The 26573-nt window shown below is 43.6% G+C and overlaps 1 protein-coding gene across 1 annotated transcript; it reads left to right on the top strand.

Moving 5' to 3' along the window:
- Positions 1 to 203: 203 nt before the first annotated feature.
- Positions 204 to 26328, top strand: RDH10 (retinol dehydrogenase 10; the record flags this gene model as incomplete). The annotated part of the gene is made up of 6 exons (XM_079722663.1): positions 204 to 492; positions 2144 to 2379; positions 22942 to 23040; positions 24253 to 24398; positions 25967 to 26098; positions 26205 to 26328. The coding sequence occupies 6 exons, from the start codon at positions 204 to 206 to the stop codon at positions 26326 to 26328; spliced, it is 1026 nt and encodes a 341-aa protein (XP_079578789.1).
- Positions 26329 to 26573: the final 245 nt, after the last annotated feature.

The following is a 26573-nucleotide window of genomic DNA, read 5'->3' on the forward strand; positions in this document are numbered from 1 at the left end:
CCGAGCCCGGGCGGGAGTGGCCCCGCGCAAGCGGAGAGCGGCGCTGCGCACTCCAGCCCGGCGGGCACCTCGGGGGCGGGCGCGGGGCGCAGCCTTCTGGTCCCAGCAGCTCTGACAAGCGCCCCCAGGCATCTCGGGGGCTGCGGGGCGCGGGGTGGGCGCGGACGCGGGCGCTGGGCTCGTGCGGGGCCCCGGACGTCGCGATGAACATCGTGGTGGAGTTCTTCGTGGTCACTTTTAAAGTGCTCTGGGCGTTCGTACTGGCCGCGGCGCGCTGGCTGGTGCGGCCCAAGGAAAAGAGCGTGGCCGGCCAGGTGTGCCTCATTACGGGCGCCGGCAGCGGCCTGGGCCGCCTCTTCGCGCTCGAGTTCGCCCGGCGCCGGGCCCTGCTGGTGCTCTGGGACATCAACACTCAGAGCAACGAGGAGACGGCGGGCATGGTGCGCCACATCTACCGCGACCTGGAGGCGGCGGACGCCGCGGCGCTGCAAGGTAACTGGGACCTGCACCCGAGCATTGTTGGGTCAAGCCTCTTCCCACCCCCGCGCCCTACCCCGGAGGGCCCCGAAACCCCACTGTCACGGTCAACCCTGCTCTCGAGGAAGAGGACCCTCCCCGCCCCCCACCCCAGCCCGGTCCTCTGCGAGTGGAATTTGTCCCCTAATAAAGGAACACGATCACCTCTGTATTAGAAGGGAGAAAGTGCGCCAAAGCCTTGTCTTAACGGAGGTCCTGTCCCTTGGAGCACGACTGTGGGGTTTCCCAAGCCCTCGGAGGCTAAGGAAGGCGAGAGAACTTGTTACCACCGGTTTGAATCCTAAAGAAATGTCTCAGTCTCGTTTGTGAATGGGAGACTAGTGTCTTTGGGAAGTTGTTCTCAGACTCTACTGATGCATGTGTATATGTTACTGCGGTCTGAACCGCGGAGACTAGGGCAGCATTGATGATTTCACTATAACTTTAGCCACGGGAAAATAATTAACATTGTTTCACCAGAGGCAAGTCAGTACTTTAGTTACATACTCAGCCTGATTGAAAGGTAACCCCCTCTCTTAAGGGAAAACGCTTGAAGGATTCAAGCCCTATTGTAAAATTCATTCCATGTTTTTGATAACCTTAGGAAATCTGCATTTCTGGATATTTATTAACTAACCTGAATCTGAGATTTTTTTTTTTTTTTTTAAGCCAAAGCGGAGACCGTAATTGACCATAAGTTTGGTTCTGGGAGATTTGGTAATGGCTCTTGCTTTTTGACAATTTTTTCGTCTCCAGGGAAAACATTGAACTATATCGGGAAGATTAACTTGGGCACCACCCCTCCCCCGTATTGATCATTTGTCACCAAAATTATTGGCACTTGCCTTTTAGGTCAGTAAATCAAAGGTCAAAACTAGTATGTTTTCACCATTGGTAAGAGGGTAGCAAATACAGATTTTTGTGCTCCCTGCCCAAACCTAAAAGGGAACAGTCGTTGTTTTCCAGGGAAGGTTTTTTTGGTTTTTAAATTGAGTTATGTGGTAAAATTGCATATTTACCTGTAAACTTGGTTTATATAAGAGTGCTTCTTTGGGGAGTTCAGCTACTCCAGTTAGACCAAACCAGTGTGAGTCCCACTTTTTTATGAGAAACTTGGTTGATTTCTTGGCTTTGGATGAATTCAGATCATTAATTACAATTTTGATTTGTGAGCCTTGAGGTGAGTTTCCATTTTGAGGGTGCACATACTAAAGAGTAAGAGCTGTTTCTGGCCACTGTTCCCCCCAAAAGAGGAGTGTGTAGTGCATGTGTTTGGGAGGAGGGGGTATTACTCTCTGGGCTGAGATCAGTTCATTCCAGGTGTCTTTAGCTCCGGGAAGCCGATCCCATGAGGTCTGACTTGTATTGGGCTTGTCACAATTACATGATTTTCCCCTAAGCAGAGTTATCCAGTAAATTGCTGTAATTCCCAAAGACTTTGGGGGGAGGAAGGCAGCTGTAAGTTCAGTCATTGGCAAGGCTTACGGTGTTAGAAACTTGAAGCTCACTGTAGTGATTTTTGTTTTGGGTGATCTTTGTCCTACTGATGGCCACGTGACTCATGTTTTGCACCCCCCATCCCTTCTCTGTTCCATTTTTTTTTCTTCATCTGGACTTCTGAGGACAGCTGGGAATGGTGAGGAAGAAATTCTGCCCCACTGTAACCTGCAGGTTTTTACCTACACCTGTGATGTGGGAAAGAGAGAGAATGTCTACCTGACAGCGGAGAGGGTCCGCAAGGAGGTTGGCGAGGTCTCAGTCCTGGTCAATAATGCTGGTGTGGTCTCTGGGCATCACCTTCTGGAATGTCCTGATGAGCTCATTGAGAGAACCATGATGGTCAATTGCCACGCACACTTCTGGGTAAATATAAACATCCTTGTTTTTATTACTGGGCCCTACTCAGCAAGAAGGCTGGGAAGGAGTGAGACTTCAGGACCAGCCTGAAAGCCACCTGCACTCTTTCACCACAAAGCTTCCTTCCAATTCACTCTTCCCCCGGTGAATTACAACGTATGCCGGTTACCATTAAATGGTTGTTTTCTTTTTTTTTTCCCCTCCAATTCAGTATTTCTGGAGAGAGTGGAGGACTGAACATTTTGAACTAGTTTGGAAGATTGCCATAAAAATAACAAGAGGGAGCATAAAACCCTGGGTTTGTTTATTTTACTTTCTGTTGAGTTTGTAAAACTTTGGTTGTTCTTATGAATTCCTAAAGTCAGAGTTTAGGCTTCCAAATTACTGCTCAGCCACATTTTAGAAAGTGCCAGAGATTCTGAGATCAGCATTTGTGGTCCCATGGGAGTGGTCAGGCCACCCTGGCAGTTGCTTACCATCCATTGACTGTCCCCAGGGTCTGTGACATCGTCCTGTTGGGGTATATCTCAGAACTTTCTCAGCTTAGAGGATGCGTCTCTTCGGAGAACAGAAGTCACCCTGGTAGGACCACAGAGTCCCTATGTAGAGGGCAGGGGTGTTGTGAGACCTGGCATACCGGGGACACGCACCATATCAGCTTCTGATCGTCAGAGCTATTACATCATCTAAATAGATGAGAGGGGAGGGCCTTCTGCTCTGGGGGCAAAGCTAACCCAAGTTTTGCAACTAAATTTATCTTCAGTAATGGTAGGTGTGAAGTTCTCCCCTGTAACTGTACACTCTTGACCCACTTTTTGCTTTTCTTCCCCCATAGCATTTCCCCTTTTCTTTTGTAGGCAGGTAGGATCCAATAAAGAAAGGGTAAGGAAATAAGTTTGTTGTTTTTCTTTTTTTTTCTCTCCCATAGGCGGCTTAGCCTTCTAACAGAACACAACAAAGAACTGTTTCTCCTAAATAGGTCACATTAAACCTCATTAATTTTTTAGCAACTGTTTTAAAAACTTAATCTAGCTATAGAAGTACTTATTCAAATGTTGCTCCTTGAACATTAAACCATTTCTCTGCCCCTGGAAGAAGCTTATTTTAATGTTGTATTTTTAAACGTGAGCTTTATTTAATTCATTTCCAAAGCTCTAGAAATGAACATTTAAATGACGTGAGCTAACTCATATCTATGTTTTAAACGCATAAGGAGGTTACCAAATACAGTTTGGAGGACTTTGAGCGTGCTTGTGTGTGTGTGCACCGGGGGTGGGGAACTGAATATAAGTCCTTGCTGCCGTGAGGGCCACAGGCGGCAAGTGACAAAGGGGTGGATCAGGTGAGTAAAAGCCAGCACAACAGAATAAACTTGGCAATTCAGTGTATCAAGAATCTTGTGTGTTTATGATTCTGAGTAAAACAAACAGCCACCACTTGAAATAAAAGATGCACATAAATTGCAAGTAGACTGTAGTTTTCATATTTAAAGCCTGGTAAGGATGAGGCTGCCAGAGAAACTCCAGCTGATTTCAGTCAGGTTGTCATCCTCAAACAGATATCCAGCCATCGGTCAGCTAGTTATGAACCACAGACACGAGGGTTGTTTTTTCCAATAACCTTTGACTGAGATGATGTATGGTTTCCAAAATATGAACTTTTACCTACACAAAATACTCTGAAGTTTAACCATCTTGCCTACCTTCTCTGCATGAATATTTTGCTGAATTGTACAATTTCAAACATAACAAGATTTTTTTTTTAAATTTATTTTTGGCTGCGTTAGGTCTTCATTGCTGCGAGCGGGCTTTCTCTAGTTGCGGCGAGTGGGGGGCTACTCTCTTTGTTGCGGTGCGTGGGCTTCTTAACCGTGGTTGCTTCTCTTGTTGCAGAGCGCAGGCTCTAGGTGCGTGGGCTTCAGTAGTTGTGGCACGTGGGCTCAGTAGTTGTGGCTCGCGGGCTCTAGAGCGCAGGCTCAGTAGTTGTGGCGCACGAGCCTAGTTGCTCCTCGGCATGTGGGATCTTCCCGGACCAGGGATCAAACCTGTGTCCCCTGCATTGGCAGGTGGATTCTAAACCACTGCACCACCAGGAAAGTCCCAAACATAACGAGATTTTTTTTTTTTTTTTTTTTTTTTTTTTTTTTTTTTTTTTTTGTGGTACGCGGGCCTCTCACTGTTGTGGCCTCTCCCGTTGCGGAGCACAGGCTCCGGATGCACAGGCTCAGCAGCCATGGCTCACGGGCCCAGCCGCTCCGCGGCATATGGGATCCTCCCAGACCGGGGCACGAACCCGTATCCCCTGCATCGGCAGGCGGACTCTCAACCACTGCGCCACCAGGGAGGCCCCATAACGAGATTTTTAAAGAACTCCATACAAACTCCATACAATTGCTCTTACAAGCAATTAGGTACTTGTAAGAGAAAAGAAGCTTCTTTTTGCTAGACATCCTATAAAAAGAGAGCTAATTAGAGTGTAGTAAGCATAGAAAATCCATTGCTTTAGCTTTGAAAATGCACATTTAATTTTCTAAGTAGGAAATTAAATCAAATTTCCAACGAAAAAAATTACTGTGGACCTGAATCTCTATACCAAGGAGGAACATACCACCTCCTCAGAGTCCTTACTTTGCTTAGAGATGTTGCTTAACATCTCTTAACATCAATTTAGGGAGTTCTTGGAAGCTTTGACAGTAATGACGTCACTTCATATTAAAATATGGGAGGCTCCTGAATTCTCCAGCTGTTTTTCCCCTAAGCATCTAAACTTAAGAATTTATTTTCTAAATTGAGTCAAAAAATTCATTTCAGAGTTGGAATTTCTGGCTGCTTGCCAAGACTTACAGACCTTTTAAGAAGAGCTCTAGCAACCAAAATTTACAAGAAGACTTACTATAATTTTATAGTGATTTATTTTGTGTGTTTTGAGGGGCGAGGTTTAAGTGGTACAAGTTACCACCTGAATTCAGCTTCCCTTCCCGTAGCCCCCTTAGGTGAAAATGCTCATGGTAACTGCTCCAAGATGTATTGGCATGTGCTCTTTTCCTTCCAGAAAAAATAACCAGCACGTCTTTTTACTGCATCTGGGTGGGGAAAAGAAGTTGCCCCATACATTTCAAAGAGTGGATCAGCTGAGCAAAGACTTGTTCATCATTTGAACAGGTCATCTTTAACCAGCCTTTTAAGTGGCAGTTGGTGTCTGTTTTCATAACATAATAAGGAGCGTGTTGATCCTGACCCAGAGGTAAAGTCGTAGGCAGTGAACTAGAAACCATGCGGACGTTCACTGAAGAGCTATGGGGGCTCCTCCTCCGAACCATGCCTCGTGCCCCTCCCCCGGCCTGGGAGGCCCTCTTCTCTGCTCCGCATATCTTTTGAGCCCTGGCTCAAGTTCTTCATATAACCTCCATCCCCACTCCAGCCCTTTTCTGGCATTTTTGCGTATCAGAGCCGCAGGGATCCTTAGCATCTTGTGCAACCCCTTGTTTTCTGACGAAGCTGCCGTTAAATGACTTGCCTCTTCTTTCCCTTGATCTCTCCGCAGTGTTTGTTGTCACCCCCACCCTTTGTGCATAGTATGTGCTCTTTGGTGTAACTTTGGATTCGTTGTGCCCTGAGATCCCCAAGTAGATGGCAAGCTGTCTGTAGGCAGTTTGTTATGGACGTCTGTTTGTCTTCCCCTGCCAGGAACAAAACTGTACTCCTAGTCACTCAGTAAATGTTTGATAGTATGGGCTAAGCCTCTGCTTAAATATTTAGAAGGTAACCTATTCAGAGAATGCTCACGTGGGTCTGGCTTCTGAAGTTTCAAAGGGTAAGCCTTATGTTGGACTAATTTAAGCTGCATAAGATTGGCGGGATCTCAAAGGGAGGCTGTCTCACATTCGTTATTGTGTCTGTCTCCTTTTGTTTTCCTCCACAGCTTTTCCATTCTCCCTGCCCTACCTGTAAGCTTGTTTTTTACTATAGTATATTGACTCTGCTCATTGGTGCGAGGCTAGCGACTTTGAGAAGGCTGGTGTTGATAGACCAATTTGAATCAGCTCAATTTGAATATATGGCAGTCATTCATGTTTGCCAGTGGCCGAGCCTCAGGGAGAGGATTCCTGCTGCAGTTCCTTCCGTGCTTCTTAACCTCGAACCTATTTGCATACACATTAGAAGCTTTTGCAGTACTTGGCATTATTCTGGCACAGCCCCCCAGTCTGCTGTGATACTTTACCATCCAGTGTTCTCCTGCCACCAGCAGCTCTCCTAGGAACCTTCTCTTGGTCACCAGTCAAGAAGTGATAGATTTGAGGTAGGTTCTAATCAGCGTAATCTGTTGTGCAACATTCACAGTTAGGACAAGAACGTGAGAATGTGTACAATACAGTGCACTTGAATTTTGGCGTAAGTCAGAGAAACAATCCACTCAGGTTCTTTCTGTATCTGGGTGAGATGCAAAAGCTTGAAAATACCTCTCTAGTATCCTTTGAAATATGGAGAGTTGGCCTCCATATAGGAACTGCAAACATGTTTCCCCCAAAACATTTAAGTATTGCTTCATTTGTTATTTTTTAAGAGGAATCTTAAAAAAAAAAAAAATCTTTGCTTGCCATTTCTAGAAGACAAAGTTTATCTGTAGATCCTTTTTGACCAAAGAGCTGCACTTGGCATTTATACATGAGCAGCAAATTGATCCCCGATTAACCAAAAGGGGGAAGCAAAAGCATTTAACTCCAGGCCTTTTATGTTCTGAAGAAGTTTTGCATGGTAAAGGACTAAATCTGTCAAATCGCTAGTCGGTAATTTACTTCTATTGATATGATAGTCAGACAAGATAATTGGTAGTTAATTAATAGACCACTTAACTTAAAAGGTTTCACAGTTTTAAAATACTAATTACTGAATTAGGCATTTATCTATATCCAAGTGTCTAAAGTCTATTTGGTTAAAATCCATCCAGGAAAAGTAAAAGCCCACCAGCTAGATCTGAGTAATGTAGCACTTAAAGACATTAGTGCTATGGTTGTACCTTATATCTCATGAATGGTCCCTAATCATTAATGTTTAAGTTCTTATGTGATTTACTGGTTTTTAATCTCAAATACTATATTCCTCTGTTCTCTGGTTAGAGAAATCTAGTTGTGGTCAAGGCTTCTTAGATTTAGAATTAAAAAAATTTTTTTTCTGTTCTTATAAAATTATTTGGCTGATACTTCCTCCTCCAAAGCATAATATTAAGAATTCTATGGAGTATTGTTTTCCCTACTAAAAACTTGAAATTCATGGTGTATTTTCAAGTCTGTACTAGATCTGGCTTTTGTTATTAAATGAATTCATATGCATAAAAATCAAATGTTTGAGCTTCAGAAATAAACTTTTTGTGCCTTGAACCAAACTGTAAATTGACATAGGGTGAGCATACTTTATCTTATTAATTCTCATGGTCACAGTTGAAAACCAAGTAAAACATCTCTTTAGATAGCGACTGCTTGGATACTTGGAACTCTATACCTATCAGGGTCATTTCACAGCCTTCCTTCCTAACGTAAAATAAGATCACATGCTCACTGAGCTTTAAGTTTCTATATTTGATATATTACATGCTGGACCCAAATCTAGTGCTACTAGAAATAAACATCTATGACATGATAAACTGTCACTTTACATAACTGGTGCGAGCAGGGAACCATCCTATAAAAATCTTCCCAACACCTTTGATATATGTTGTAATCTGTGTCTGGTTATCTGAGTTGTTTAAAAAATATTGCTAAGTAACCAATGTCATATGAAAAAATAGCAGGGGCTTGCTTAATGGCCAAATCCAATGTGTGATGTGACCTTTCTACAGAACGTGAGCCTGTTGACCATCTCTTTGAAACGCTGGTGCTCTAGCTTCCATGATAAGCCCCCTTTCTCCTGCTTCTCTTCCTGTCTTCCCAATCCTCTTAGCCTCCCTACCTCCGAGATACAATAGCTGTTTAGTTTGGCACGCGCAGACCTCTTCTCATTGTGCACCTCTAGTTGAGTCATCTGTTTACTTCGGTGATTTCAACTGTGATTTCTAAGAGTTCCCAAGTTCATACAACTGTTTGGGCTCTTCCACGCATTCCCTAAAACCAGCAAACCTCAAAACTGAACGAATTCCTCTTCGCCCCTTCTTGAACTCCCTGGCGTGGCCAGTACCAGGCTTGGAAACCTCAGCAGCGTCTTTAGTTCTCCATCCCGCACGCATTCACGGGTCACCAGATCCCGACTGATCTGTTGCTGTCATGGACTTTGATCCCCTCCTTTCCATTCCCGCCTCCTCCTTCGTGCTTCTCTCACCTCTTGCCTGGTCTCTACAAAGAATCTCTGAACTTCTCTCCCGTTTCCAGCCTTTGCTCTCCAACCCAGGGTTATCTAAGCAGACTTGAGTTTGTTATATGCCTGCTTAAAGATGATGCTGACTAGAACCTGCCCCAAGCCCTGTGTGACCATATTGTTCACAGCGTGAAGTCCAGGCTTGTGAGCATGGCAGCTTAGGCCTTCCAACGCTGCTTTCCACCTGCCTTCCAAGCTCATCGCCTATTACACCCCCTGGTAGACTGTAAACACCAGCCAGGCTGGACACCACGCTGCGCCTGAAGGGGCCTGGCACACTCAGCTCTTCTGCCATTTGGGTCCTGTCTTACTGGGAGAGAAAAGTTGAATAGTTCAGACAAAATGTGTCACTACTCCTGAGAAAGAGAAACGAATACATTCAAAATCTTTCCATGTTGACATCATAGTGTCTTTATATATTAAGGGGGCAGTCCTTGTAGAATAGTGTCAAGTTCCTGGTTCAGGGAATGGTCCTCTCTTGTTTGATTATGTGCTGTTTATCTTGATTCCTGGAAGCAAACTTGGTATTCTTTTCTCCCTCATTATTTCTACATCCAGGGCTTTATCCAGTGTCTGCCCAGGTAGAAATTAATCTATACGGCATGTCAAAGTGGAAGCATCTGTTAACCTGCGCTAAGCCTAACACTGCTGGAATAGCTTTTTCAGAAAGACTGGAGAATGCCCGGCAGAGCCCTCAGCCACTGGATCCGATGCGTGATCGGGTCACTGCGGCCTGGAGGAGGGCTGCAGACCCTATGGTTAAATGCTTAACTGCTCACATTCTCAACTTACTCTCTTTCTTTACGTTTGTTTTTACCCTAACCATTTTTCAGATTTTTCAAGATCTTTGGCAAATTCTAGTGAATTGACTTGAGTAACTTGAACATACCTAAGATGTGACACTCAGAAAACACTTTCTAAGCAGTTTAATCACCTCACTGGGAAGGTGGAATACTTTTTTTAAAGTAGGAAACCCCTTTTTATTTAAGTTTTTTTCTTGAGTTGAGGAATATTAATAGCAGATTCATCTAAAATTTCTGTTCTAGTTCTTTCAGAAACTAAAATTAAAGCCTATTTCAATTAAGGTAAGTAGGCAACTTGCCTCTGTCTAACCCCTCTGTCTGCCTGCGTGGCTGGATGCAGAGAGGACGTGTGCGGTTTGCTAGCTTGTGTTGAGCGCTCAGGGAAGGAGGCTCCTGACCTTGGCGCAGCTACAGACACTGCACTTGGAAAAGTGCACTCGAGCCTGTGTGAAGTCCTAAGTCCCCGGGATGGTTTTGGACCCCCAAGTTGTACTATGCTGAAATTCCACTAGGGGGTGTGCTGGCAGGGTGGATTTGTGTCTTATTTCCTTCCGCACACAGCCAGTAATTGTCCCAAGATAAAGGGCCTTTTGTCGTTGATCTTTGGAGTATGACAAACTGATAGTCCTTAAGAAATAGGGACCTATTCCCTGCCTCAACTGAATGGGTTAAATCCAATGTTCTGAGCCTGTAACTCTAGGAATCAGATTAAAATGTGTGAATCTCTCTTGGTTTAATTAGTTGATTTCTTATCTCAGAAGTTACTATCCGTAGTTAGCTATTCAAAGAACTAACCCCTTCTTATAGTTCTATTAACTGAGCTAAAAACTCTTTCTAGGCGGAGACCCCTTGTAAGCATAACCAGAAAATAACTTGGAGGATGGAGTCTTTTAATTCATTCTTTGAAAATATATGGTAGACAGGTAAAGCATACAGTTGGGCCCCTAATAGGGCCGCCTCGGAGAACCTCCCTGCATTGTGACCTAACCCTGTTCAGACACCATTGTTTAGAGTAGAGGTTGTCAGAGTACCGCCTTAGGACCTAATCTCGTTTACCCTGACACACTTGGCCAGCCGCTTCCCCGTCACCTGGACCTCTGGGTTTACGCAGGCTTATACCATCACAGCACTGGCAGGCATGCCTTCCAACAGAAGGATGCCAACATCTCTGACTTGCTCTTACCCAGCATGGCCCATTCTTGAGTTTCTTTTTCTTTTTTACTTTATTTGTCAATTCCCTCAAAACTCAAGTTCACACCTGTCAGGGACCATTTTCCTAAATGCTCTGAAGCTAAAATTAAGTGAACCACAGGGAAAAAAAAAGAATATCCTCTCATAATGATGATAAAACTTTCAACACCGCAGCAAGTGCTGCTAGAACATTTAACAAGGAAGGGCAATTACTGCTGCAACCTTGAGTGCTGTCAAATGAGCCCAACTGACAAGCCACTTACAGTGAATTCACATTCGGAAACACAACGTGACTTGGTCTGTGAAACTTTCAAAGATCGCGCAAAGATGTGTGAAAGGTGACAACGGTGTTAACATCGTGAACATTGGCGTTTGGGGGGTTTGGGGAAACCACAGTGTTTCTCTCTCATTTGCTGCTTGCATAAAAATGTTAATTTCTTGCCTTTCCTTCAAATGGCTTAGTACTGGAATTTCTGAATATTAACACAGTTCAGCTTCTTAGTGTTATTCTAAACAATGGGGCTCAAAATAACACTTCCAAATCAGTGTAACTGGGAAAATATTTGTGGTGTAACTTATGTAAGCACATGGGTATTTTGAGGACAAGTGCAACTTAAAATTCAAAGCCTGAATTTTTTTCCACCTGCAAATTGTAATTAACATACTGCCCCCTACTGATTTCTCAAGGATTTTTTTAAATGGGGATAGTTCTGCCATCTCTTGGGAAAGAGAAACATCAGGTGTAATAAATTATTTTTAAATAGTTCTGTACTAACTTTTAGTATTTTTGCATTTGCTGGACTCTTCTCCGTCAAGCAGTGTAATTTGTATTTTTAAGCGTTGATTTTCTGACCCCAGTAGAACAGAACTAAAGAAAAGGATTCGAGAAGTGGTGTTACTGGAAAGTGTCGGTTGTTTCCCAGCATCTCCCGGGATTCCAGAGGAAGGGGGCAGGCAGCTGAAGCAGCTGTTAGCCCTGTGTTCGTGAGGCTGCTTCTAGTGGTCAGGTCCTGGGTTTTTGCCGGAAGTGTGGTCTGACACTACGTGGAGGGCAGGGAGGCTTGCGAGCCGTACATAGTAAGAACCAGGAATTGCAGGAACTTGAAGAAACGACATAACCAAAAATAGATAGCACTTCTCACCCAAATAGCCTATAAATATATGCTTAATTAGCCTTGGGTACATTTACTCTACTTTTACCTAGCACTTAAATTTTACAAAGCCCTTTCATAAACACTTTTCTCTCATTTGCTCCTCATAGCAACTCTGAATTTTAAGTAGAGCCATTATCCCCATTTTTATGGATGAGGAAACAAACCGAGAGAGGTTATGGAACTTGCCTAAGGTCACCACTGGGGAAGGAAGAAGCTAGGACCCAGACCCTCAGCCTAGGGCTTAGTTTAGAAGCTCTACAAATACTTATCTGGGCTACATGTTCAAAGCTCCTGGTAGATTCTCCTAGGAGTCACTTATGCTTGTGCCCTGTGGTATAATGTAAGAATCCACCTTCAAATGTTGATTTTTTTTATTAGCACGGTTCGTTTAGCAATGACTAATTAACCCTAGATTAATATCCCCAGAAAGTTTGCTCCATAAATGAGACAAACATGTAACATGTAAAGACCCAATACCACACTAGGATTTTATTACCAAAGCCCAATTCATGTGTTCCTCTGTCTCGTTTCTGTAATTTTCCATGGTCTGTGTCTGAGATGGTTACCTCATTGACAAGAGTGTGGTGTATCCTTGGTCATTCAGCTTCCTTCTCGTCCTAGTTTGCCTGTCAACAGTGACAGGACAGACATAAAAAGTAATGAATAAAAAGGGCTCCTCTACAAAGACTGGATGAGCAAAGTTCTATAAATACTTGGAACTGAAATGGCAATAACAGTGTTGTTTTAGTTTAGGCTTTTGTTTGTTTTAAGCTTATCTCCTGGAAAATATAAAACCTTTATTCTGTTACATAATATTCTTTTGAGAGCAGAATTCCAGGTAACTCCACGAGCTTTGCTTTGGAAGTGCTAATAATGGATTCTCAAAATTGTGCAGTTTTGGCCAGCTGATGGTGTCCAAACTTGTGGCCCAAGTAGCTGACTTTTAAAGGGGTAACTTTTTCCTAGGTAGGGTTTTCTCACAGGCTTACCAAAGCGTGAAAGCTTCAGAAAGGTAAATGTGGAAAATTTAAAAGGTAAATGCTGAGGCTAAAAGGGTCTAAATTCCGTGTCTTGAAAGCTAAGCCCTCAAAGCCTCTGTGAGTAAGGGGGAAGGATTTTGAAATCTTCTAGGTCTCTTTTTGAGAGCTTGTTCTAATGGGGTCAGGGGTGTCTTAGTCCATTTGGGCAGCTCTAGCAAAATACCATGGACTGAGAGGCTTATAAACTACAGGAATTTATTGCTCACAGTTCTGGAGGCTGAAAGTCGAAGGTCAAGGCTCCAGGAGATGTGGTGTCTGGTGAGGACCCACTCCCTGGTTTGTAGACAGCCATCTTTGCTGTAACCTCACACGGTGGAAGGCGGTGAGGGATCTCTCTGGGGTCTCTTTTACAAGGGCACTTATCCCATTCATGAGGGCTCCACCCTCCTGACCTAACAACATCACATTGGGCATTAGGTTTCAACATGAATTTTGGAGGGACACAAACATTCAAACCACAGCAGAGGGTCTTGCTAGTGCTAAAAATGGATCCAAGGCAAATATACATGCAGTCAGTCTGTAAACTCCCATAGTTGTCCATACAAAGCTCCCAGGGATCTTGACATCAGTTTGAACTGGCATTTGTCTGATAAACATTACTGGGGAAAGGATGTGGGAAGTGGAGAATGGGGCCTCTCAACCCCTAATAAATACTCTGGTTCAGAGAACACAGGTAGGATAGAGGGCAGAGAAATTAGTCTGCCTTTATTTGCTGAATTTCTAGGAGAAATTGATCTGAAGCCACTTGAGGTTTAGAGTAGACATTACCTGGCTCAGGCTACAACCTTGTAGCTCAGCCTGTGGTCCAGAATGGCAGCAATAACATCACCCCATCAGGCTGCATGTTAGAAAAGCAAGCTCTCAGGCCCTCTCCTCTCCCAGACCTACTGGATCAGAGTCTGCATTTGATTCAGATCCCAGGTAATTGTGCACATCAAAGTTTGAGGAGGAATGGCTCTTGAGCACGTATTTCCCTTCCCACTCTCTCAATATTCTCTGCTTTTTTTTTTTTTTTTAAATTCCCTGAGCTAATCAGCCCTTTAGGAATTTTGTGCACTAGGAAAATACTAGACCATGCACGCTAGGGTCCGCCTTGTCTAGGTGGTGTTTTTGGTTTTTTATTTGGGTTCCAAGCCATTGTTAAAGGAGGAGCCCAGGTGCTCTCTTGCTTACTATCCCCTTTGGTTGCTGTGCCCAGGATGGAGTCTCCAAAGCCATAAACATCATGGTACAGAGTCAAGGCTATGCATTGAAGAGATATGTTCTTCCTGCCCAGGACCAAAAAGCTGTCTGGAAATAAGTTGCAGGAGGGCGGAGACCTTGCCTCTTGAGCACCCTGCTTCTCTGCTCCTAGCCCCTGCAGATTGTCAGCATTATCTCCCTTCAGTGGTATTTCTGAATTTAGTGGTAGAGTGGTGGTTTGAAGGTATTGGCATGTAAACTACAATGGGCTTTTGAGCCCATATGTAAGTTGTGACATTTTTTAAAGCCTAGAATGTCTTGCAAAGCTAGAAAATGTCATTATAATATGAGACTTAGAGCTTAGAAAAAATCATCACGGGACTATATGGAACCTGATTTGCTGATGTTCACGTTCCTTCTAAAGGGTGGTTCTCATGGGGCTCTTTTCCCCTCAGGGGCATTTGGCCACATCTGAAGACATTTCCCCTTGTCAGAACTGGTGGGGTTGTTACTGGCATCTAGTGGGTCGAGGCCGGGGATGCTGCTAAACACTGTACAACGCACAGGACAGTCCCCACAATGTAAAATTACCCAGCACAAGATGTCCATGGGGCTGAGGCTGAGATGCTCTTTTCTAGAACACTGGCTCTCAAACGTGGCTGCATAGTCAAGTCACTTGGGGAGTGTCGCCTTCCCAGGCCAGATTCCCTCCCGGGTATAATTGGGCCTCAGAGGGGGTGTGCCTGGGCCTCAGAAGGAACACCTCCCCCGGATAATTCCAATGTGCAGCATAGTTTGAGAACTGATTTCTAGAAAAGGTGGCTTTTTACAATCCTCCAGTGTCTTTAAGAGGTTTGCAAAGTTTTTGTTTGTCTGGTTTTTTTAACAATGCGTAGCACAATACAGGTATCTCATAGACCCCCTTACACAGTGAGTTAAGTTCTAAGTTGTTATAGTGCATGCCTAAGAATAAAGTGAGTTTTCAGGAGTAACCTCTTGATTTTATGTATCTGGAGTTTAGGTAAACATTTAATTTTCTATAAAGCCTCCACAGTAAGCACGCTGGAAAGCAGAGAAGAATTTGAACTCTTTGCACACGTGAAACACGAAGGGTGACGGAAGGGGATCACGGGGGCCTTGCTGGGCTGTGGCATTTGGGTTGGCCGCGGGCTGGGTCCTGCCACTTCAGATGGCCTAAGCAGTGGCTGACCTCACACGCACGTGGTTCTGGCTCGTGGAAGTAGTTGCCAGTCACTAGAGCAGAACCCAAGCCTCTGCCCTGTGGAAGGTCTGTTTTCATTACAGTTTCGGCGACGTGATTTGAGTTTGGGGCAAAGCAGAGAGAGGGATTAATGACAACCTGTTGTTTCGCAGACTGTTTGGCTGCAATTTTGTGGGCTATTTTCACTATTCTGTAAAGAGTTACTAAATCGGGTCAGGGGCTTGGGGAACACTCCTTTGATCATCTAGGACTCAGCCAGGGGGAGGGTCAGGGAAAGCAGCCTTTCAGAACCAGTGCGCAGCATTCATCGTGCCTTTTAAAACATTGAGCTCCCATGGACTCAGGTAGAAGACAGAAAAACGATGATTGTAGTTTTTAATATGTAAGAGGCATGGATTCACATTACATTATTTTAAAAGACACAGCCATGACAACATATAAATGTTTAATGAATAGATATTTTCACAGCTCACCAGATGCTGGCAACTGCACTAATGGAGCTGATACCTTATTGAGTCATTTATGAAAGTCTTAGGCAACATTAGTTGTTATACCTAGTTATACCTCTGTGTTGCGACTTGTGTATTGAACATGTGGTAAGAAAGAACGAATTATTGGATGTAAGCCGTCATAACATTTTTGAGCTAAGAAACCTTGGAGATCTCCTTTTTGTCTCACAAATGAGTTAAGCCAAGAGAGGTCAAGTAACAAGGAAGGTTAAGTGATTGACAGTCAGGACCATGTGGTTTCTGGACTCTAAAAGCCAGTGTACTTTCCAGACAGACTGAGTTTTAAGTCCCTTCCTTTCTGGTATTTCTGCACAGGGAACTCCGAAGTGTCAGGGAATGTTGATATCTGAGTTGCTGCCTTGGGGTAGATTCATCCCATGTTTTAACAGTGGGAAGGCAAGTTAATGAAGCATTTATTTTTGCTGAATAACTAATGTTGTCATCATCTAGGTGTTCATTTGAAAAGCTTCGCTCTTTTATTAGCTTCTTGGTTGCAGGGCAACTGTAGGAGTATACTTGTGCATGTGTGTTAAGTATTAACTGCTGATGCCTCTAAATGTGAAAGCAAACCCTGTGGCCTCAAAATAATAACAAAAAGGACAGTAGATGTAACATTGATATGAATTTGATGTTTATGACATATTCTTCTCTATAGCTAAAGAGAGAACATTTTGTGTCAAGCAGGTAGAGATTTTCATGAACATTTTGTTAAGTCTGAGAGTCGTTCCAGGTTTCAGTATCTTGGGGCTGTATTGCACAATTTGTCTGGAGACCTTTCTTATCTCTACAAACACACCCAAATAGCAAAGAGAGAAAAAAAAAAAAGCCGTCATCGAATTACATGAATTTCAGAATTTGTGCTGTCAACTGCAATTAAAGTATTTAAAGTCAGTTTATTGCTAACAAATACAGATTTGGGCTTTACTTCCTAGTTGAAGACAGTTTTGTAATGAAAAATTTCAAGTTACACATTCTGTGGTCAAAGTGAAGTTTCTAGAGTTTGGTGCTCAGTACGTTGATTAAGCAGATACCTGTAAATCTACTGGATTAAGAATATTTAGCCATGGGTTCCTTTCCCAGATTAGTTTGGGAGTATGTCACCCTTTTTTTAATCTTTGAGCACACTAATGATTAACCCTATTAAATAGCCTTTTAAACCCAGTTCCCTGTATTTTCAGCACCTTCAATAGTTTGTACTCTTGAATCATAGTTTTCCAGGAGAAGTGACTGAATTTTCATAGAAGAGTGCCACCAGATGTCATTTTAGCCTTGTAAATAAGCAGTATGTTCCTCTGTGATTCCGATAAAGATAAGTTACTCTCACAGCGGCAGGTGGAAACAGCAAAACACCAAGGAGAGTCGCTGAACCATTTGGAGGGGAACCATAGGGATGTTCAGTTAAACGTTCTTTGTTCGATGGAGTCTTGATTGTATTTTTTCCAGATCATATATATTGCTGCTATTTGGAGATTCTGAAAATCCTTAAACATAAATACATCAGAAAACTGTACTGTATATGTGCTCATAGTGTTCAGCCTTTTCCCATTGTAATATGATTTTTGGTCCCCTTTAGAAATGAAAGTTTTCTGTTTCTTGGACATTCAAATGAGAAAAACCCTTCAAAATGATTCTTTTAAAAAGATACCTTTTCTTGAATTGACCACAGGACAGTCATGCAAATGCACAAAAATAGAGTTTGAGGCCTTTTCCTAACTGTGAGAAGTTAACTTTGCTTTTCCCTTAGTATCCATTATCCTTGAATAGCTTGCAAATACGGGAAACATTCCGAGTGTTTTACCTGTACCTTAAAAATGTCATCAATCCTGAAATTTCAAAAGTCAGCCTTTGCCGGATACCACATTTCTTCACGTTCTCTTTTGTTTAACTTTAGGTTAATTTGTCCTGACAGTGCAGCTGCGGGCTCTGCATTGCAGTCTGTCATTAAGAGCACCAAGAATGATCTGGAGGGTTGGAACTGTTGGAAGTTAATTTGGCGTAAACCTAACATTCAAAGATTTCTCAAGATATGACATGTCATGTCTGTGTCCAGTCACACTTCTGTTTAAGAAGTTCTTGTTTATATTATAAATATGACCTTTACAGTTATCTTTCAAAGTGCCCAGTGCTTTGAAGAGGAACCCCGAGGAGCTATGGAGATACTAAACTTGTGAAGCATGTTTCATAGGAATGTCAGTGTCTGTTTGAATATCCTCTTCCTTCCTCCCTTCCTCCCTTCCTTCTTTCCTTCCTTTCTTTTTTTAGTCACTTAGCAACCCTGTCAGCTTGGCAGCTTATGGTATTGGAGTCTTGTGATAAAATTAATCACAGGTAATCAAAGGTCTATCATCACACTTTTTAGCCAGGATCCATTACGGAAAGAGTTTTCTCTTTTGCAGATAAAATAATCCCTGGGTCCCTTCCAATTCTAAATTGTCTCACTGAACATACAAATTGGTTGCTGACTCTGAGACTCCCCCCTGCCCCCCAGGTCAAGAGTCAACCACATTTTCCTGATGACGATCTAGATGTCCTCCCCTGTGTCTCAGACATTTGAATAAGAGGACAGAGCTCAGAGTGCGGTTCTCTGACTTAGACTAAACATCTAGCTCACCTTGCCACCCACTGTTGGGACCAGCTAACTCTGGTGACTGATCAAATGTACTTCCTTTAGCGATCCCTTTACCAGCTGGTAACTCCCGATCCGGATAATTCGTCCTTACAGTAAGAGAACACAATGGTCCCGGTGTTGGCGGAGTTGTCCCTCTCAGATTCACTGTCGGCGGCACGTGCGTGAATTTACACTCAAGCCACTTGGGCGTGTGCCGCAGATTTGCTCGTTCTGTTCTTCTAACGAGTCTCAGACAAAGATCACGAACCTGAGCTTGAACTGACTGGTGTCATGGCAACTAGCACTTCACCTCTTGCTGGTCCCCATTTCATACGTGCTACAATATTTGTGCACATTAATAATTCATCACAAAGTGCCAGATTTCTTTGTGCTGTCAAACTGTGTCAAGGACAGATTGTGCTGCGCTATCTCAGATGTCACCCACCAGACTGTGGAGGGCAAGAGTAATTAGAAAAGAAAACTCGTCGGGAAAGTTCCCGCGAGCATGGTGCTTTCTCACCACCCATTTACAGCACTTTTTCTCGTAACGTAAGGACTAGACTTCGCGTTGATCAAAGTCTGTTTGGTAATGTGCCCCAGACACAAGGCAGGGGTTTGGTTGTGGAAAGAGGGCCCGGGCGGTAATTGCTCACCTCCACTCAGGCAGCAAAGGAAATGATTAACAGCCTCAGTGCTCAGTCACGTGGATCAGGCTCCAGCCTGAGCCCTGCAAACTCGGGTTTAAAAGGAAACCTGAGTGTCCCTGGTATGAAGGCTCTTCCCCCAGGCTTGCCTTCGCCCGGCATCCAGTAGGAGCTGAGTGGTGGCCACCAGCTTTGGAAGACAACCAGTCTGGGTCCCAGGGCCGCCCGGCCCTTGGATGGCTTACCTCCCCTCCCAGTTTCCTCAGCACCTTGTCTGGTGTTTCCGACATTGCTAGTAGTTGTAATAACTGTAGTAGTAGACGGGTAAGTGGTGAGCCTTTCTAAATAAAGAGCATAGACCTTTGTCTTGGCATGTAGAAAGCACAGTGGCACGCTGGATTTTGTTTCTACAGAAGGTCCTGGATGAGACAGGAGACACAGATTTTATAAGAAGTGTTGACCTGCCACAGCCCTTTTTAAAAAAAATCAACCCCTCCCTCTTAAAAGAAAGCTTCATACTAAAACAGACAGACCTGTGCCACACTTTACTAGCAGCTTAAAGTGAAGCCGATTTCCCTAAAAAATATGTTTACAACCCACAGTTGGAAAAGACTTTAGCCACATAGCTATATTTGGATTCTTTTGTTCCTCTCTTTTTTCTTATTTCCTTTAAGTGAAAACCAGTAGCTTAAATGTCCCTCCAAACTACTTTGGTGGGGGGGGTGGTGAAGGGAGGAAGGCAGGCCCAAATCACAGTCTTCTGCATATGTAGCCATAGCACCCTGCTCTTGTAAAGGATAGACTAAAACTGTTGTAGGTTTGATGTACTGATGGAACACAGTTAGATGCTGGTGAGGATAAATTCTGCTTAGAGACGGGAATGAGACCTGCTGCCATGTTACCTGTCATCGCTTGGCCAGATCATAATACAAGACCTGCATGTAGTAGGTCCTCAGGAAATACTTGTTGAATGAATAAGCTAACTCTGCCAGGTCAGGAGGGGACATGAATCCGTTTCAGAACTTTGCAAGAAATTAAACTTAAAAACAGTCAGGAGGGACTTCCCTGGCGGTCCTGTGGTTGAGACTTTGCCTTCCAGTGCAGGGGGTGCGGGTTCGATCCCTGGTCCGGGAGCTAAGATCCCACATGCCTTGCAGCCAAAAGACCAAAACATAAAACAGAAGCAATATTGAAACAAATTCAATAAAGGCTTAAAAAAATAAAATCAAAACAGTGAGGAATTTGGTAATCTTCTATCACCTACCTTCCTATGTGCTGGGGATCTGGATTAGTCATTTAACACCTGCAGGCACCAACACGGAACACTAACATGGAGAAGTCATTAGAGCCCGCCCACTGGGTGTCTGGGTTTCTAGTCAGGGCTGGCCACCGGGTAGAGTTAGTGTGGAAACAGGCTGGGAACAAGCACGGTCGGCGATTCGGATTTGTCAGGTAACCAAGTAGAAAATTCCTACTGGTATTCTGTACTGTGTAATTTCTTAGGTTATACTCTTGAGTCCTTCTACTTACTTAACTTAAAAATAAGACCTTCATACTAAATCTATCCCTCTCTTTCAAGACTAGGGCAAACTTTTAAAACTTAGAAGTGGTCTCTGGATAATGTCAAGACTAAATTTTATACTTTTTAGCTAATTGAAGAACAATTAATTATAATCAGATATGTAAAAAGAAGACTTACAGGCATGATTACTTAAGGATGTGTTTTGTAGTTTAGATTGGAATAGATAAGCTTTCTTGTGATGTTACTATATTGTAATTCTGTCCCCATATATAAGCTATAAAGCCTGAAGTTTCCAGGTGCTGTAGACTGAAAGGACAAAACAAAACAAAACAAAGCACCGCAGAACATAATTATATGTTACAGTGAATGATACTGATTATATGTCTTAAAGAAATATGGACAAAGTCAAGGTGAATAGAATAATATTAGACAAAGGCTTAATACCATAACTACCTGTGATAGAGAATTATTGAGAGACTCTGGTGACATAATTAACATACAGCACTTTGAAAAGCATGAGAGGCTATGTAAATATGTGATGAATATTACACTTTGAATTATATAGGAGGGCATCGGGGTAGATTGTCAGAGAAGAGTTGAGATCATGGGTAAAACCTTACAGGTGAGAATAAGCATGACACAGGTAACAGCAGTGAGGAGGCCCAGACACATGGATATAAGGGGACCAGGGGGTTATGTGATGATCAGGAGTCAGACTGGGGAAGACCTTGGGGTATTTCACAAAGATTCATCTGGCAACTGAATGCATCATGGATTGGGACATGGAAAAATTTCAAAATTAATGGAATGACTGTTTGATCTTGTACATGCAGAAGCTATCAAAACAAATAAAATATGTATGCAAAAATTCAGTGATCTCTTAGCTGGGAAATCCTCTGAGAAGGGAATGCAACTCTCCTTTAAGTCCACTGGTTAGTGTTTGGGTTTTTTTAACTTCATAAATCATGGGAAGCTGTGTTGGCAGTGGGAGATAACTCAGCAGTGGACAGATTGCTCTTTGCTGCTTTCTTTTAAGAAGCAGGTTATAAAACTGTTGGGAGCCTGGTAGAGTAGTTAATAGATCGTCTTAAGCAATTTGAAGTAATTAAAAAAAAAATACAGCCTTGCATCTGGAAGGCAAGAAAGCTAGAGAGAAAAGAGAAGTTCGGTGAGTGAGAAATCGATGCCGCCTTTTGGGTCCACCGCCCTGGGGCTCCTGCCACGTGCTCTACCCCGAGTGGCCAGTCACCTGCCTCCGTGGGGGAAGTCACCCCCCAGTGTACCCCACCGTGGAGTGTGGTCATTCAAATGCTATAAACTGTCACAGCAGAGTTAGTGTTAGGACACATTTTTCATTAAAATGATTCTGTACTTTACCCTCCTTTTTTTTTTCTTTCTTCTCTGTTTTTTTTTTTTTTTTTTTGGCTGCACTGCACGGCATGCGGGAAAACCTGCAGTGGAAGCGCAGAGTCCTAACCACGGGACCACCAGGGAATTCCCTGTGATTTCTTCTTCTTCTTCTTCTTTTTTTTTTTTTTTTTTTTTTTTTTTTTTGCGGTACGTGGGCCTCTCACTGCTGTGGCCTCTCCCGTTGCGGAGCACAGGCTCCGGACGCACAGGCTCAGCGGCCACGGCTCACGGGCCCAGCCGCTCCACGGCATGTGGGATCCTCCCGGACCGGGGCACGAACCCATGTCCCCAGCATCGGCAGGCGGACTCCCAACCACTGCGCCACCAGGGAAGCCCTACCCTCCTTTTTTTACACCTAAAATACTTGACCTCCTGTGAGCGTACTTTGATAATACAGCTTGGATGCTGGAAGATGCTTCTGGAATATCTCTTCATTCATGGGTCTGTTACTGTGTAGACACAGCCATGAGGTAAACATTACACGAGGCTTCTATTCGTGGGTAAGCGGGAGGTCCCTCACAGACCATGAGATGCTGCACTGAAGTGTCAGAGCATGAAAAGATCTCTGACCTGGGAGTAGTTTAGATTAGCAGATAACTATCACTTGAAAGGTGATAAAGAGCCTTCTCCTAATGGCTTTCTTTTCATCTCTGGACATTGTCCCTGAAAGCTCTTGTGTTACAGTCTTGTTGGTCACGGCTTATAACAGGCCTGCCATGCCAATGATACGGTGCTAAGTGAACCAGACGCCTAAAGGATCTTCTCTTTTTGATAAATGTAAAATATTTTCAAACAGATTGGCAAATGTCACATTACGTGGGTAAAACTTTGTTTCGTGATCTTGGGTTTGTGGGGTTTTTGTTTGTTTTTTGTTGTTGTTGTTTTTTAGGTGAAACCCATGTCAGTTCTAAAGCTTGAATCTTCCTTTTCTTTCAGACCACTAAGGCTTTTCTTCCTACCATGCTGGAGATTAATCATGGTCATATTGTGACAGTTGCAAGTTCCTTGGGATTGTTCAGTACTGCTGGAGTTGAGGTTTGTCATTATAAAGCATTTCCTTCTTTCAGTCGGTTTATCTCGTGAAGAGTACACCAAAGTCCTAGGAAGGGTACCTGCTGCCCGCATATTCCTGAAAGGCCATGAAAGCACGCTACCTGTGTGCTGCTTGTGGAATGCTCCCCGGCAGCCCACGTGGCTCTATGTCTTCTGCCATAAAGTCACTTATACTAGTTTGACAAAGCAGCAGCAGCAGCAGAAGTAGGTGGGCCCGTCCTCAGTACGGCCCCCTTTTCATTAGCAGTTTTGCTTGACAACAGTGGGAAGGCACAGGGTCAGGATGAAACTGGAGGGCAGTGGCAGTGCCACAGGGAACAGATACATGAGGCCAAAAGTTGACATTCTGTTTTGGTCAACTTGCCAAAAGCGAGCTATCTTGTGTTAGCTCATCAGATGAGATGGTTAGGGCTGGTGTGAGGTGTCTGCATCATAAGTCTGTAGAACTGGGCTTAATCAGACCCTGTTCTTCACCAAATTCAAGTTACAAAGCGTGTATATGTGTATTGCTCGGTGCTGTTTGTCCCATGGGTGCCTGTAGCGGAAAATTGAAAACACCATCCCGTGCAAATATGCAAAAGGATGCAGAAGAGATGGCTTCTACATTCTACATTTCAACTCCTAATTTTAAAGTTGGGTAATGGAGAAGAACTTTCTTTCTATTACCGTGAGTCCTTAGGTTAAGTTCTAGTTTAACTTTACAAGGTAGAGTTATCATTTCCATGTTCGCTTGGCCCTAAAAAGAAAATTGGATCATAACAGCTTATAACCCCAGCTAAACTCGCCTTTGTTCTCCTAGCATTAATTTAAACAAACTGGTTTTTCAGTCTCCTTTACTGAACAAGAGACCATTTGTAGATTTTCCAGACACTTCAAAGTGAGCCTCTCTCCATTTTTAACTCCAGCTTGTTAGCTTTCATAGAGTCCTTTGTGGTAACTTCCCCAAAGTAATCTGATACTTCGTTGATGTGGCAAAAAGTGTTCATCTGTTTCTGCCGTTCCTTTGAAAATATGATTTCTGCACCGAACCACATCAGATATCTGTCTTTTAAAAATGCTCTCCTTTGCTTAGCTTAGTCACCTGTAACCTTTTATATCAAACATGTAACCGGAGTCACGGGACCAGGGCAGCTTGGGGTTGGTCAGGGATGTGAACATGTACTGAGTGTTTCTGCTCTTTCCCCTCTGCCCCAGGATTACTGCGCCAGTAAATTTGGAGTCGTGGGTTTTCATGAATCCCTGAGCCACGAGCTAAAGGCCGCAGAGAAGGATGGAATTAAAACCACGCTGGTTTGCCCCTACCTTGTGGACACTGGCATGTTCAGGGGCTGCCGAATCAGGTCAGTCAGGACCCGCCTTCACGCTGACAAGAAGCGGGGCTAACAAGTCGTCTCTCCATCTTGGGAGGATATGTGGAATCAATCAGATCTCCAGCCACAATCCACCTTGCACCTCAGTATCTGTCATTTGGCAGTTCACTTGTAGCTTTCGTTGGTCAAGGTCTGTAAAGCTGAGGCGTGTACGACTGACAAGCAAGGACTGGTATTAGCTCACAGAAGGTGGCCTACGAGCATCAGTAGGAAACGGCTTTTCTGCACCTTCAAGGAGCAGATACTCAGGATTTTCCTTAGAAGCTCTTTCCTTAGGAGTGATTTTCTTTCTTTAATATTAATGTTAGTACATAAATGCGACTTTGGCTTGGATTCGAAACAATGTCACTGCCATAGAAGAGGGTGGTCTTTCTTCCAGAAAGACCCTTGAAGGAGACACCCCAGGTTTGGGAACTTCCTTTCTGCAGAGAGTGTATGTAGCTAGATTCACTCTGGCAGAATGAGAAGAAACGCTGAGATTTTCTAAACATGAAATGAAATACCACCACACTTTGGAAGGAGGAGGCACGTGGGAATAGCCCTGTCAAGTCACATCTGACTTAAGCTAAGCGGAGTAAACAAAGCCGTGACTCATCAAGAGGACACTTGTAAAGACATACTGACTGTGAGATCTTTGCTTGGACGAATTTGACAGGCAAAGCAAGAGAACCAAACGAGTTCCCCATGGGTCAGGGCTGATCTGGACACATTCTGAACCTGGCCACGCTGTGAACAGGTGGAGGTGATTTGAGTCATTTCCATCTCAGGCTGACTCCAAGTCTGGACCAGGAGCGGACTCGGCCCTGCCTCTTTTACTGTGTGTGGGCGGGGTGTGTGTTGGTTTGCTGTTTGCCTCTTATGGACTTAGGAAGGGGTTGCTGCGGGTCTGAGGAGCTCTGTTTCCTGTTTAGCATCACAGCAGGTGTCCGGAGCTGCCGGGGGACGATGAAAAGTAAAAAGAATAAATTATATTAAGTTATTTCAGTGGGTGCCTGCATGAATTCAGCTGAAGGTAGGATGTCTCTGTGCACTTCATTTCAGAGACCCCAGGAGAAAATGCCACGGCTTTCCCTCTCCAGGCACCCGGGAAAGCACACAGCTGACTTATATTTCACTCAGAAAGGTTATGTTGCTGTTTACACACCATCATTTGAACTACACTTAATACTTAAAAGTTTGGCATCTTGTTTGGGTTTAGTGTCTGTTATGCCAGACATCCTCTCCTTTTTCAATTGAAAGAAAAAAAAAAGTAATTTGGAATACATTTCAAGGCATTTTGAAAACACGGCTTTCTCACTTTACAGAAAGGCAGACCAATCCTACTTTTTTTTTTTTAACTTGTTTTCCAGACTATGCAAATAAAATGTGTTCATAGTAGGAAAATTTAGAAGATACAGAAAAAGCACAACGAAGTAAACAAAACGAATTCCAAACCCTGTTGCTCAGATAACGTCATCCTTCATGTTTTGATGTGTATTTCCAGTCTTCCCTATTTTGTGTTAACTCTTAATTTCGCCTTTTGAATGTGTAACTCTCAGGAAAGAAATTGAGCCTTTCTTGCCCCCTCTGAAGCCCGATTACTGCGTGAAGCAGGCTATGAAGGCCATCCTCACGGACCAGCCCATGATCTGCACCCCCCGCCTCATGTACATCGTGACTTTCATGAAGAGGTAAGTGTGAGGGGGCTCCCTCCTCGGCAGGTCTTCCCCTGTCCGCCCCGTAACGTACGGAACACGCCACGCCTCACGGTGGCTAACTGTGACTTTTCCTTTTCAGCATCCTCCCTTTCGAAGCAGTTGTGTGTATGTATCGGTTCCTAGGAGCGGACAAGTGTATGTACCCCTTTATCGCTCAGAGAAAACAAGCCACAAACAATAACGAAGCAAAAAACGGAATCTAAGGATCTTTTTTGTATGCAATATCATTTCTACCAGAAGACGATCAAGATATCTCGGTCCGACCCACATCAGCATGATTTATACTCTCTGGATTCTAAATCCGCATTGACTTTTTTTGTTTTCTTCAAATCAACTTTTTAAAAAAATAAAGTGTAAATTAACCGACTAGAGTGCTTGGAAAATGTGATCAGCGTAAGTGAGCTTAAGTTGTTGCCAATGGGGTCCTTTTCAGGCAGAACCCTAAAAC

This window comes from Hyperoodon ampullatus (assembly GCF_949752795.1).
Source record: "Hyperoodon ampullatus genome assembly, chromosome: 17".
Taxonomy (NCBI): Eukaryota; Metazoa; Chordata; class Mammalia; order Artiodactyla; family Ziphiidae; genus Hyperoodon; species Hyperoodon ampullatus.